Source organism: Protopterus annectens, chromosome 8.part1, assembly GCF_019279795.1.
Source record: "Protopterus annectens isolate FY-2018-M chromosome 8.part1, PAN1.0, whole genome shotgun sequence".
NCBI lineage: Eukaryota > Metazoa > Chordata > Ceratodontiformes > Protopteridae > Protopterus > Protopterus annectens.
Genome location: NC_056742.1, coordinates 129,278,780 through 129,294,353, shown reverse-complemented (window position 1 = coordinate 129,294,353; position 15,574 = coordinate 129,278,780). Strand labels below are relative to the sequence as shown.

The following is a 15,574-nucleotide window of genomic DNA, read 5'->3' as shown; positions in this document are numbered from 1 at the left end:
TTCCTGATACAGCAGTAGAACAATCTGTAGTTATCCTTGGTTTCTGCTGCCTTTTTAAGGTTCATGAGAGCCATGCTGCTATGTGCCCCCCCCCCCCAGTTTCATTCACCTCTATCCACTTACTGCCATTCATTATTTCAGCAGTAGTCCGAGCATCACTGAGCTGAAGCTGTTCTGTACACCATCCTTTGCAATGGATTTTGCCCCTTTTGCCCTGAGCAGCCACCAGCTGACAAATGGTAATCTGTTTAACAGTGGGCCTGGCAATGCTTTACCCAGGTCACCTTCTGTACTACAGACAAATACACTGTTGAATATATCTGTGAAGATGGTGTCTTATTTTCTACTTTCTCCATCATACTTAAATTCATGCAAAAAATGTCTTCAGGCTGACTAAAATGCATAATTGCTATATACTGACTCCTGCTTTTAATATTACAGTGCAGATTCCTGAATCACACGCACCTTGCAAAAGCTATCTGCCCCATGCATATGCAAGAAACAAGGATGAATACAGTTTCTCAATTTAAGAATCCCACTTTCCCCTACTACACGCTTACACACACACACGCACACACACATACACACGCACACACACACACGCACACATATACACACACACACATACGCACACATATACACACACACACACGCACACTCACTTCACCATCACCATACAGAAAGGCTAAATATCCTTATCTACATGTGGCATGGACAGATGTGACTTTTGATATGCATCCACTGCTGCTGCTGGACAGTCTGGTGAAATACTTCAGGAAACCTACAGTGACCCCACTTCTGTGGCATGACTATAAATAACAGAATTAAAATTACCACCCAACCAGCCTAGAAACACATCAGTCTACAAAATTTAGGATGTGAACTATATTAATCTATGAAAGAATGTGCAATATACATCACGTAGTTCACATACTAAATGTATGCAGATTGTGATGTGTTTCTTGGCTATTTGAATGGTGATCTTAATTTTTTTTTTATCTACAGTCACTCCACAGAAACGGATCTTTATGATTCATACTGCTCTCAACCTCCATGATTTTGCTTGTGGACTTTGGTACACCTGCATGCTATGCAGGGAGATTGTTGCAAGGTTAACTCTCACTGGTGACTGTAATATGTTACCACTAGAATGATGTGTGGTTGTAACAGTCTGTGTACCCTGCATGTAACTACAAGATGTTCCTATCCAACTCCGTTGGTATGGGATTTGCCTATGCACCCCATTATTAAAGGGTCTATATTATATCACTTGAACTTAAAAAAGCGAACGCTGGTTGATCGACCTAATTTAAGCAAAAGCTTACAATCTCGAACTGTCAGATCAGCGATTTTTTTTTCCAGGGAAAAAAAATAAATAAATTGCTGATCCAAAACACATACACACAACATAAGCACACCAAACAAACAGAAATCCACACACATACACCTAAAATCTGATATATAACCCTACACTAAACTATGCACGCACCACTAACTACCTACTTACCTTAACCCAAACCCTAACCCTAAAGTCTGTCACTATCGCACACTCACCTCACTCGCTCCCTAACCCTAACTCACTTAATCTGCCCTAACCCTCATGTCCACTCAATCGCACACACACCAAACCCGAGCCCTAACCCTAACTCACCTAAATCACCCTAACACTCACATCCACACAATCGCACACTTACCTGAATCCGACTGGTAACTTTCCACCATAACACTGAAAATACCGAAGCAACAGAAACGGACAAATGAATTCTTTCCCTAGGAAAAAATTTGAGTTTCTGCTGCTTCGATATTTTTTAGTTTCGTGAAAATAAGTACGATCAATCAGCGTTCGCTTTTTTAAGCGGTCGACGATATAATATATACCCTTATTAAACTAAAGATCTCTGAAGTTTTTTCTTTAAAAGCGGTGGTGTTACTTAGCTGTGTCATGCTAAGCAGCACATCACCTTTACTAGTCCATCAGGGAAGTATCTGTTGGTCATTCTGTTGGCCTGTACTCCATAAATGTTGAGCACAATATTCTGCATAGTTCAAATGCTTAATTTGCACACCTATTCCACAACTAAAACATTCTGCCTACAAAGTGGTTTATATAGATTTTTCAGTAGTGTACTAGTAGTTTTATGAACTGTGTCCATCTCTGGCATGTGCTTATGCTACACACTAGCCCTGTGCAAATGTTAAATATATTTATGTGTTTCTTGATTTGCCTTTGTCCTTAGCTGGATGATAATCAACTGGTGGTTTGGCCTTCTCTTTCCCTCCATCACATCACTTGGAGGAATTTCTCCTACTTCCACCTTAATTAAACATAACACCACCATAGTTAGACTACAACTGCAGAAAAATATGCAGTTTTCAATAAGTCGCCCCTTTTCATGAGTGGGGACATGACAAAGAGTACTGCTCTCTTCACCATGTTCCAGCACTGAAACCACTGACCTGTACAGTCTCCTGTTTTAACAGCAGCAAAACAAGCTTACATTTTTTTGAAGTGATTATCGAATAACGTGCTTTATTCTGACCTTCTAAAAACTGAGTTGTGTCGAATATTTTGACAACTTCATCCCTCTCCAGCTTGTTTGTTCCATTTTTAAAAGCTAAACAGTTGCTGCTCCAGAAGACTCGACCTTGGCAAAGCCTTTTAATAAAAATTCCTTGTTTGTTACTGTACAGCAGTACCCCACGTTCTAGATGTCCAAAGAGTTTATTTGTTATGTGCCTTTGGCGTTCATTCAAAATCATATCTGCACTTGGGAACCGGATAAGCTCCAGGGTCTCAGGACCATAGATTGCTTCATTGTTGACAGGTGGACGACTCAAGGAAATTCTGCAGCCCTCAGGTCTTGTTGTTGTAACATGGCCCATCAGTTTTCCTCCATAGTAAAAACTAATCACCAGTCGGGAAAAGTCTTAAAAAAAGAACAAAACACAAAACATGTTAAGTATGAAACTAAAAAAAAAAAAAAAAGATCCATTACTCTTCTGGAAATTTCAGCAAAGAAGGGCCTAAAGGACCCTTACTTAGGCTAAATTTCTGAATTAGATCACCCTGACATTCATACATAGTAAATACAATGATAACAGTAAAAGGTTGGTTTTCTTCCGAAGAGCATTCTGCTGTTATGACACAGTTTTAAATTAGTAAGCTCTCCCAAGTGTAACTAGTCACATTCATGGAGGACACAGAAGTTTTAGCCTGGTTAAGTAACCTTTTCATTGTTGAATAAAATCTATAAAGATGGTGGGGAATCAAATGCAGGCATAGATTGTTTGCATCCTACTACCTAACTATGCCAGTAACCTATATGAACATCCACACAGAGTGAAAAATCAAGTATTTCTGTTCTCACAAAACACTTTATATTGTCTCTTCCCATAAGAAAAAAGAGAAAATACATTTGGTCATGTTATATGCAGTAATTGTACATTAAAACAGTGCAACTATTTAGAAAATTCAGGATGCAAGACAGAATCGTTCTTATCATGAAATGTGTTTCCATACAGTCAGTAGTGCCATGATGCTACAAAGCTAACTTGACAACACTGTGCAAGTCCTATTGCTTAGAAAATCACTATCTATAATAAGCAAATCTCACCGAAAGGTAATATGTCACAGTATCCTGTTACCCAGCTGCCAAATACTGCAAATTTGGGTAAATCTGTATTGGAAAATGATTGCAGTAAAAAGGATGCCACCCACATTTAACATGGAAACAAGTGCAACACTGTGCTCTAGCACCCTCAGGGAAGGACAAATGCATGTTAAAAATCTATTAAACTGATAACATACTAGCTTAAATGTGAGGAATAATACATGTCAACCATAAAGAACTATATACTTATGAAAAAACTTTCTGCATATGTTTTTATTTACTATTTCATGTATTTGTATTTACTTATTTATTTAAAGTTTTTTTTTTATTTATTTTCCATGATGATCCTGCTTTCTTGGCGTCTCCTGTGGATTTTAAGACATGCTTAAATATTCTGAACAACACCAACAAAGCAATATACAGAGATGCCCATTTTAGTGCCATCACCATTTTGGTTTGAGTACTTAAATATCAAGATGTGTGTGTTTCTGTACGTGTGTAAAATAACATTACTGCTGATGGGGATGAAGTAGAAGGGCATGCTGAGGGTTTGCTTCATACAGTAAATAATGTCATTTATCAATAACATGACAGGACATTCTGCGTCAGGGGACATTGCTTCATCTTAATGTGTATTGCAAAGTACAAGGCAAAGCTGGTTGTCTTAAGGATTTAATGTTTGAAGTTGTCCTATGATAAACAATTGTCTGGATAGGGTTACTATGGCTACTACACAATGGATACAGTGCAAAACTAAGATACTATGGTTTTATTTTTAACTATTTAACTGAGAACAAATGGTCTCCAACACAGATATAGCTCAATAAAAAAACAAGTACTCCACTTTCACAGCAGCTTATTAAGATGATGTGAAGCTTGGAAAGAAAAAGTAAATGTCTGCCATTTTTAAGCTCACTATGCACAGCTTTGCAGTTTAGTGAGATTAAAATAAAAATTAATAAAGATAAAAGTAAGGTGTGTGTGTGTGTGTGTGTGTGTGTGTGTGTGTGTGTGCGTGCGTGTGTGTGTGTGTGTGTGCACTCATGCACATACCCATGAAAGAGAGAGACAGAAGGATATGTAAGACAGAGGGAGATGGAGGCATTGGATACTTCTTCTTTCAGCTGCAACTGGAATTCTATGAGCATACCTGTCTAATCAATAAGTACAAAACTGTCAATGCCTGGCATTACTGACCAACTGTAATTCTCATCAATTTACCAGAAAATAAAAACTGTACAAAGCAAAATTATGTGGAAAAATCTGGAATGCTCTTGAAAACTAGGGACAGATAAGAGCCATGGTGGGTTGCAGTGCCATGCATTGCATGATTTTACTTTCATTTATTTAAACACAGGGAGACATTTGGTGTATTCAATCAACAAAGTGGCTGGGCACATTGTGTGTGTGTGTGTGTGTGTGTGTGTGTGTGTGTGTGTGTGTGTGTGTGTGTGTGTGTGTGTGTGGTCTGGCCACATCTTGCTTTATTCTGGGAATTAAACAATGAAAGAGATATCAGGCTACTAGATATAGTCCAGAAAGTTGCTTGGGATGGAGGTGAAAGCAGGTGACCAGAATCTGGAGGAGCTGGAGATCTTCCCACTAGAGTCCAGAAGAGGCAGGGGGAAGCAATACAGGCACTCAAGATAAAGTCAGCAAATGTGAAGGAGATATACTAAACAGGATGGACAATTGTAGGGAAGAGGGAACATAAACGGTGAAGTATAGGGCCAACTATCTCTTGGAACAGAGACAGTATTTATTCATGGAGACGTCTGTGGATCTATGGGAGGTATCAGCAAAATGGGTGGTGCAGAGGGATTCTTAGGCAGGAATTTAGTAGGATATGTGATGACTGGAGAAGGGGGCAAGAAAAAAAGAGGCAATAGTAGAGATTTAAGAAAGTTGAGTACACTTAAACGGTTGATGAAACTTATCATCTTCTACCATCAAGCAAATATAATATATCAGGCCTACCTATCTAGCCTTTTAGCAGTGTAACCCTCTGAGCTGTATGTTTTAAAGGGACTAACAACATAGTTGCATAACTATGAATTACTACTATGAAACTTAACTGCATAACTGAAACTTAATGTTGGCTTTAGGAATGTAACCATCTGTCATTAAGTGCAGAAGAGCATTTAAACATAAACCAATTTTAAAGGAAAACACCACTCATTGTGATTCTTCAACCACCTGCACAGCCCTCTAGTGTAGATTTTTTTTCTTTTTTATATAAATGGCAAACTGCAGCTTGCAAAAGACAATTTTATACTTAGTAAATATCGATAATTTCAGATTTTCTAATTGCAGACATCTGAGAGAGCAACAGATGAACTGGCAAAATTAACGTTTAGAAGCAACAAAAATGCTATAAAAGTAAGAAAGCATATCCGAATCCTACTGAAATTACTTAAAATGTTTGCTGCGCTTCAACAAAATCCTATAAACCATAACCTCTCATTAACCTTAAAGTTTAAACTGTTAACAACTGAAGGTGTCAGATGTGTTTCCAGCAGTAGTAATGGAATTTAGTCATTGAAGGATGAAGAGAAGCTCTTTCATTTCTGGTGTAAAACAACTTTATGTAAGTAAATGCTGGTTTAAAACTTGAATTTCCAATTAAACGGTTTGAGACAAATTTAACAAATAAAATATTTGAAAACTAAATATTTTGTTTACAACTTCTCTGTGGCCTTCTCCCTTTCAGTGTCTTGACATTTCAAAATATCAAAATTGTCTAATGAATAACTAAAAATGTTAACACTCATACTGTGTAATTGTTCTAAATGCAGGTTAAGTTAGGTCTCTTAATTATATTTAGCAAAACTTTAAAAGCCACTGTGATCCCACAGCTATGCACATACCTCCTAAACATGGTCGACATTTTAGCAGAGCAATTCTATATTTACTTGTAAGAATGGAAGCAAGAAAGTAAAGAAAAGACCGGCATTTGTGTTTCCTGGACGATAAACCTTAACCCTGGTACTAGCATAGGTTCATTAGACAAGCTCTCAGGCAGGCAATGCATAGTCACAGCCTTGACTAAGTGTAAAACAAACATTAATTGCAATCTCTTTAAAAAGAACAGAAATAAAGATACCTGTTTGATAAGGCCCATATCCTGAACACTCAGGTCTCACTGCTGGCACTGTAAAAAAAAAATAAATAAAAAATAAAGAAAATGTCATGGTTAATATTTTAATTGAATTGCCTTTCTAGTAACACTTTATAATTGATTATTTTTCTATCCATATAAGTGTATGCATAAAATTTAGTCTGTTAGCATTATACACCTCACTGCGCCATAAATGTGGACTCCACTTGAAAGTTCAGATTTGCTGAATCTAGACTATCTAGCATTATCTGAGCACTAAAACCAGCCATCTTACATTAAGGGGGCCCCCTGCACCCTTGTGGCAGATGAGTATAGACAAGGACCCATCTGAGGTGGAGATTGTTGGAATAAGGCTCAGTACTGAGCATTTTCACTGGACAGCTTGTTTGAAAATTGCTTGTTTTAAAACAGGATTTTCACAGTTGTTACATAAGCCCCACATTTGTGCAGGTTTGTGCCTGTTTTAACACAGCTCCACAGAGTTTGGCAACCAGCCACTGCTCTACTATCTTCATCTGAGCAATCCGAGGCATCTGTTTGCACGTAGCACACCTTCGCATAGCAATGCACAGTGTAGGTAACCACTGGAGCTTATAAACACAAGAGCTAAAGTATATTTATTTTCCCTTAGCAGCTGCCCGTGTTTCAACTGAGGAGTTTAAATTGCTCTTAGCTGCTTGGGGAGCATCTCATCTGGGCTTTCTACAGCATTTGCCACTTTAACTGAAATCTCCTAATTTCTAGTAGTCTTGTAACCCTTGAGAGCCCCAACAGGACAGACCCAACATTAAGCTCTCACTTAAATCACATCCTTCCTCATTAAAGTAAACAAATTTACACCTAGTATTACAGATGGTCAGTTCTCCTCTGTTCTTCCTACCAGCCTGATTGACATGGGTATCCCGAGGCAGTGTAGCAATTGCCTCATATACACTGACAACCCACTACTCCTAAACCACTCAAATTCTACCCAACGTAAGCAAATGATACACAGCTGGTAGTCATGTGTTATGATAAGATTCCACATTACATGAACAATTAAAGTGTGCACTGCAGTCTCCTTAAAATGAGCAGAAACTACACAGAGTATGCATGTGTTATCATTACATAAAATGGCTATGCAGTGAAGTTATGAAAATGTGTATCCCAAAAGGGTGATGCATTTCACATGACTATGGCAAAAAGTACCACATCCGGATAGCAGGAGTGAAATTTATAAAATAACCATTAAAACACGTAATTAGTTTTAGAATTAGAAAACATGTGGGTTGCTTGAGTTTATCCAGTTCTTTTACCCTGTTCTCAAATTTTTAAGTCACACAGTGCCATATAAGGAATGGGTAAATCTCAATAACCCACACTATTCTATGACATTACATGGAACGTGATTGCATGATTTACTTTATAGTAGTTTCTTTAATGAACTAGACTTCACTCTTTAGTGTCGACACTAGCATCAGCTTTAGTGAATAACAAACTTTGATGCTTTATTTTTTCCTTTATTGGAAAAGATTAATTTCTTCAATATTCCTTATAATCGCATTGCTACCAGTCAGAAAAAAAATCTAATTTTTTAAAAGATTGTTACTGCAGCACATTCTCCAATGAAACAATACTATTTATCAGTTACTGTTTTATACAGAAAGCTTCTATACAACATTGCAGAAAAAATAATGTTGACTATGAGGATTATCAAATGGACTGCATTGCACAAATGCAAAAAACAGGAAAGAATGACAATGTGAGCTGAGACGATGATTACAAGGAAGCACTGCACACTGATTTCTTACCCAAGTTGGCCTGCTGTAACCACCAGTCAGAACTTGGCTGGCTTCTGCTATTATCTGGTAGTGGAGAAGGACTTCTATTTATTAAGACACATTCTTCACCATTCTGCAAAGTAGAAAGGGGAACTTAATAAAGATAAAAAAAAAAACACAAGAACTGCATAGTGGGCATTATTTATGCAATATAATACTTCTCCAACTCTTTCTCCTTGTAAAAGATAGCTTTGCAACTATCAGATTCCTAGATCTGCCTGCCACATCTGTATGCAACATGCCCATCTTAAAAGATTGTTCAACAAATCAGTGAAAAGAAAATGTGAAAATGCTTGATGAATGAATGGATATATTCTGAGATCATCCACTTATTTTACGACTGTTTGATGCACACAGCAGATCTAAAATGTAAACATAAGCTCAATGCATTAATGTATTTTGTTTATTTTTTTGTTTTTGTATGTCAGACCATCTTTGTTTATGTGTAGTAGCTAATGAATCTTTTTATTCTGTGCCTCCAACGAAATGTGTTTATACCATGCCGGGCAGTTAAAATAAAATAATAATCTGCCAGCGAAGACAGCTGGCTTTCTTTGGAATTGTACTATGGAATTAGTAATTTCATACATGGTCAAAATGATAACAGTGGAGCAGCAGTGAGCATTTTGATCTTGACAAAAAAATGCTGTTTTCACAAACTATGGGAGATAAGCCAGCAGATGACTGAATCTGGATTTTACACTTTCAAAAAAAAAAGATTGATAGTGAAGCAAAGTAAAGCACCTTCTTAAAAAAACAGTTGTGTTGCTTTCATTACCACTGACAGAAATGCTAGTAAACAAATTAAACTGGTTTTAAGTGAATGAAAGAAAACAATTAATATAAGAAAGCAACACAACATTTTGCTCTTGATAAAAGTCAGTTACATTATTTTCACAAGTGCTGTCTGCAGTACTAGCAAATAGCTGAAACTGATTTTACCACGCTGAACTGACATACTCTAGCATTTTAATTTGTAGTCTTTCAAAAGCAAGCATACAGTATTTTGAAATTAATCTTTGCTTTTATTACAAAAAAATGAAATTGATTTCATTATTGATATCAGAAATTTCACACAATCCAAACAGAAGTATGACCATGGGTAAGAAATGTACAATATTTTAATTCGTCATTAGAAAAATCATTTACTTTTCTTTCACACAGGCTGTCAGAAGTGCTACCAAACTTTTATTTTATATAAAAATTTATTATTTTCTGCAAAGCCAGGATGACTTTCAGAATCCTGGTATACCACCATCATTCACTTACTTTCCAGACTGATGAAGTCTAGAGAGCCTAGCAAGTCACACAGTTTCTTTCCCCCCTCAACATCTGTCAGGACAAAAACATCTAATGAAATATCTTCTGACCCCATGGTGCAGAAAGATGCAAACTTTTTGACACTCTGGTGAACAGGGTTCGATTATCAACCCCTCCACTGAAGCAACAAGGAAAAGAGGGGAAAAAGTGTAGGGAGTGTGGCCTATTCATCTCTCCTGTAATGCAAGGGGGATTGCATGCACGTTAGGAATATCACACTGTCCCGTGTACCCTATCAGAGACTGAACAGACCACCACTCATGATCTAAGGATAGGGGTAGTGCTACTTGGAGGATTGCCCTCTATGAAAGAAAGGGGGTGTCATCTGTAGATGGCCCATTGAATGCATCCTCCAAGTAGGTACAAGTCAGAGCTGGGGACAAAATAAGGAACAAATGTGAACAACCCATGACAGCTTTTTAAGCAACAATCCTGTCCAATTAACTTTTACCTTTGTGATGGGAAACAAATGGTCCAACTGTCTGGCAGGGAGCTTAAGGTCAACATGTAGCAAGGCCATTAAAGAAATCTGATAATACTATTTATACAAATGTAAGGTCTAGACACTAGAGTAGATGTTTTTGATAGATTTTTGGTAATCTGGATAATGTGACACCAGCAGACAGAATATACATTAGGCTCTATTGCCACTACAGAACAAGTGCACTGGATCTGTTTAGCATTTGTAACAATGACAAGGTGCATGTGAATTGGTAAAAAATTAATATGGTATCCTGATATAATCAAAAGTAGTGTTCTGTGCACCTCATTATACACTTTGTTGAAAAAAAATAGTTATGGGTTAAATACAGTCAAATAACCACTGTATCAGTTTCACATATGTTTTCCTGCAGTTAGAACAATCTGGGCCACCTCTCCTTTAACACGCTATGATCTTTTCTTGAGTCTGTAAAGAGGGTTTTTACTGTTGTCCTTAGGTATGAGACTGTCATGGTGTACTACTGCACAGTAGCACATCTGGATGTCTCTAATAATGTACTATTGTCACTGAGTCACAGAATGAATCTGTGACAAAAGTCACACAGAAGACATCCAGGCAATGACTTGAACACTAAGTGCTAGCAAAGAAGCCTGGCTTGTATTTAAAACACTAATAATCATCACTCAAATATGTGATCACTAGCATACAACTGGCTGGCTTTTCTCCAGAAGGACAAACTGTGGGTATACTGAGGATTTCCTCTTTACCTATGACAATGCAACCTCACAGCTTGTATGTATAAGTCGCAGGTTGTGAGTGGTGCAGCATAGCTTACCCCCTTCAATATTTTTTTTTTAACTCCAGAATGCTTTTTGCATTTGGGAGCTTTTGCTCATTTGTGATTTCTTTTGTATAAGGTAAACACAAGTGAGTCAAAAATCTTGTCAGGAAGCCACCAACACTCCTTTGTTCTACACATCACATGCTTTTTTATTGTGGTAACACTTGTAATAATGCAAACTTTATTTAGAAAGAATAAGTTGAATGCATTTTAGCAAACTGCTGATTAGTCACAAATACATATTCATACATTCATTTCCACTATCTGTTTATCCACTTCAGTGGTGTGGGGAGCAACAGCCTATCCTAACGGGCAAAACAGGAACAGTAGGAAGTCAATCATGGCTGAAATGCCAGCAAATGCCAACTCTGACTGACACACACACACCAACTTGGAATGTCACAAACCCACTTGAAAATTTATGGGATGTGGGCATAAACCAAACACTTTTAGGAAGAACACACAGAAACTTAAATCTTGCATAGAAACCACCCCAAAAAAGGAATCAAATTGAAGAACCAGGCACTGCGATCAGTAATGCTGTCAGACTCTGCCACAAAATGTTAAAGCACTGATTATCTTAAATGCCACCAGTATTTCACTCACAATAACCAGCACTTAACCAATTAATTTCTTACATTTCTGCTCTTTAACAATTAAGCAGCTTTTGGTCTGTACATATAAAATATTACCCAGAATGTAATGCTTATTGCACTCAATCTCTAAAGTGCATTAATCTATTATGCTTCACATCAAAGTAATGTGATGGGCCTGGAGTTATTTTTGACCTGAACTAACTGTCGTTCAGACTGCTGTATGACAAGACATTTTACATGTCGTACCTCAGGGCATAGCTCATCAATCCCCATATGACTGCAGTCCATATCTGCAATGTCACTACAGTTGCTGCCATTCATGATTAAAGCGGTTTTACCTGTAAAAAAAAAAAAACACAACAATGCATGAAATGAGAAAAAATAAGTAATTTATGAATCAGGGAAAACTAATTACTGCCACAGTTTGCTGAATCATGAACACAGATTTCTCTTTCAAGTAATTTACTGTACATCTTTTGCTCAATTAAATAAATGTGCTATGGACATTATTTTCCAAATTGGAAACACCTGGATATTTTAGTCTGCAAATGTAACTGCGGTATTTTCATATAGAAAGCCAAAGTTAAGTATGCCCTACAATCTATACACCTTATAATCTTAACTGTTAGATCATCTTGGATTAAAGCTACAGCTTATGGCACTGGTCCTATAATAACAACTGCACCATGTATTCCATCAAAGTATGTCAAACTCAGTTAATACAGAGGCTCCACCATATGGCTAGGAGAGGTGACTAAGGCTTAGTTCCCATACTACTGTAAAACAAATTCACCAGTGGTAATTATACCACTGGTATGTCATACAACCATGGTCAGTAAGTTAACAACTTAGAATCACATGTAACAAAAAGACAGTTATGTAACAAATAAGAATGACAGTATAACAGTTTGGTTATCTGCACTCTACATGGAATGGCTAATAATAAAAATAATATACATTTTTTTATTTTACATTGTAGATTAATGCATAACTTAAGTAATATCTTCTGCTGCATTCTTTATCCAGGATAATCTCATGCCTTAACATGCATAAGTCACTCAGCTTTGTCTTCTGCCTTGAAGCTCACTTTGAAGTATGTAATTGTCAACTGGTGCTGCTCTGTCGTTGCATTGCAACATCACAGACGTAACATGTAACATGTCCAGAAACAGCCTTAACACAGCCATGTTTCAAGGCAATGCATCTGCATGTTTACATCATTGGGAGGATATGAAAACTGCCATGCAGGTATCATAGAATCTAGCCATCTTCTGTTATAAGCAAATCTGCTCAGTGATACAAAATGACAAGGTGCATGCCTTTCTTTGGAATGAAGGCATTTGTTGTGAAAACTGAGACACAAGTATATACATCAGCAACAACAACAATAGCGCTATTTGGAAGGGAGATTATATTTTAAGAAATGTACAACATATGAGGGAAGAATGCCTCAAATCGCAAACTTCTGATGCTTCTTCAATGAAATGCCTTGTTATACACTCTTACAGATGCAGGCAAAACAGAATGTGATTCATGCCAGAGCAAATATTAAACAGATGTAAATAAGCCCACAAACTCTATTAACAGATACATTAAAATGAATTCAGTAAATAAGCCCACAAAACTCCGTTAATAAATGCAATGAAGTGTAAGCATATCTTAACCCAATAATGATGGTGACAGCATTCTGCAAGTTGGTCCTGCCCGACAAACAGTGGAACCACTATACGTTCCATTGTGTGAAATGAACTAATACTGTTAATAAAACTGTAAAGTCAAGTATTTATTTAAACTCTTACTGAATAATGTGAATAGAAAGCTGCATACACACATTAAAAAGCTGTAATGTAACTGTGGTTATAGTCATGAAAAATAAAGGAAAGGTCACATTGCACAACCACAGTGAAGCATAACAAGTGCCTTGGGAAGCCCTAGCAAACAAGTTAGTGTGCTGACTCTGCATACCTATTTCAAACACATAAGCAATCTTACATTTCTGCTCCTCTTCGGGAACAATTCTGTAAACTTTGTAAGGCTCTGAAATGTCCAGCTGAGACCTCTCTGTTACTTCCTCAAAATCTGGGCTCTTATTTAGCGCACAGCGGAGTCTTGTCTTCCACGTTGCCGGCTCAGCTTTATCTCCTTCTTTAAACTTCCCTTTAAACACTGCCCAGGCCTAAATGCAGAGAAAAGTAACAAAATGACACTTCACTTGCAAACATATTACTGCTGTATGTAGTAACACTTTTATTACATGATAACATAAATACATTAAAAAGAAATTTTTAACTAATGTTGCGCAAACAAATGAGTGCTTTTTGCTGTCAATAATGTTGGCAAGGCAACAGAATATGATATCCAACTGACAAGAGTGGTGATATGTTGAACAAGACACAACAACTTCTTTCTGTAACTCCTCTGAAATGACTGGACTTAGTGGGTAAACGTCAGAAAATATTATGACTGCAAGCAGTGTTGTGCTACCTAAACATCTTCTCAATGAACAAGAGGAAGTTCTGCATATGAAATGGCAGTCTGTATATCCTTTACATCTCTTTCAAGACTAATCTGGCACTCTTAAAACAAAACACAAATTCACATTTACATAACTTTTTTGGTATGCACTATATATAACTTGACACTCTGCAAGCAATGCAACAGTAAAAGTGGCCTACAAGTGCCCAGTACCCACACACTTCTGTGCCTCTGCATGAACCCATCCCTGTGGGAATCAGTAGCTAGTCAGCAAACAAATGCACAGATATATGGATAAAATGTACTGGGTAGACTGGCTTAAGCAGGGTTCCAAATATGGAAAATAAAGTAAAAAGTTCAGAGATCAAAAAAATCCTTAAGAGACGATGTAAACTTATAAGCCCAAACTTTAAATGGGTACATGGTTAAAGAAAAAAACAAAAAAAAAACAATTCACAATACTCGGAAGGGGTGGTGTTCATTGTGGACATAACTATACCTGTGAACCTGCTTAAAAATATAATTTGCATTATACAAATGGACAACATTTTTACAAACTATTGGTTAAAGTACAAAAACATTCATGAGTTACCAAACTGTGCTGATAGCATTAATTAAAATGGTATAGTACTTCAGCCAGAAATATCAAGATGCTGTCCTGATATGGTCCCCACCCCCGACACACATATCCATGTGCATCTGTCCCTACCCCGATATACAGTCATGCATGCATACAGAATTATGTTTTGGCCTGGTCTGTCTGTATGTGCACAGGCAGAAACACACACGCATAGATGCATACATATGTCTCCTATCTTTGTATTTAAAGATATAAGGTGCATAGTAACATTCTCAGACTACAGCTATTATTTGGTAGTTAAAACAGTTAATAATATAACAATTATTCACTACAGTGGACACACTGCCGCTATCTCTGCAGGCTCAGCTGTAGCCCTTTTATTCAGTTTATGTTTGTTAACACTAATCTACCTTGTCCTGTAGGTTCTATGTAACATTTTTATTGAAATTATCAGAATATACTACATCTTAATCTAGCTTTTCACATGGAACACCCAATTACATCCTTTGCAGGCAGAACACTGTGTGTTTTAGCAGAGCAAAATGTTCCTCTCAGATTAGTAAGTACCCCAGTGACTTGGTTGGACTAGTATACAGTCCTGATGACAAACTGCAGTTGCACATGCCTTCCAGCAGGGGGCTGCTCCTCAGTAAGGATTCGATGCAAGCTTCTCCGTGGTAAGCTTGGGTCAACCACAGCTGCTTACCTCCACCCCTTTTGGTTCACTGCTCCAACACCCAGATCTTCTAATTAAAACTAGGGTGCCTATGG

The 15,574-nt window shown here is 37.3% G+C and overlaps 1 protein-coding gene across 2 annotated transcripts in view; it reads right to left on the bottom strand.

Annotated features, from left to right (window-relative positions):
* IRF8 (interferon regulatory factor 8) overlaps positions 1-15,574 on the bottom strand; it is a 69,159-nt gene that overhangs the window by 25,570 nt on the left and 28,015 nt on the right. For both annotated transcript variants that reach the window (XM_044081760.1, XM_044081761.1), the window contains 5 exons: positions 13,741-13,924; positions 11,995-12,086; positions 8,520-8,622; positions 6,715-6,762; positions 2,541-2,927 (listed from right to left, as the gene is read on the bottom strand). In XM_044081760.1, coding sequence (XP_043937695.1) covers positions 2,541-2,927; positions 6,715-6,762; positions 8,520-8,622; positions 11,995-12,086; positions 13,741-13,924 — 814 coding nt within the window. The remainder of the gene's footprint in view (positions 1-2,540; positions 2,928-6,714; positions 6,763-8,519; positions 8,623-11,994; positions 12,087-13,740; positions 13,925-15,574) is intronic.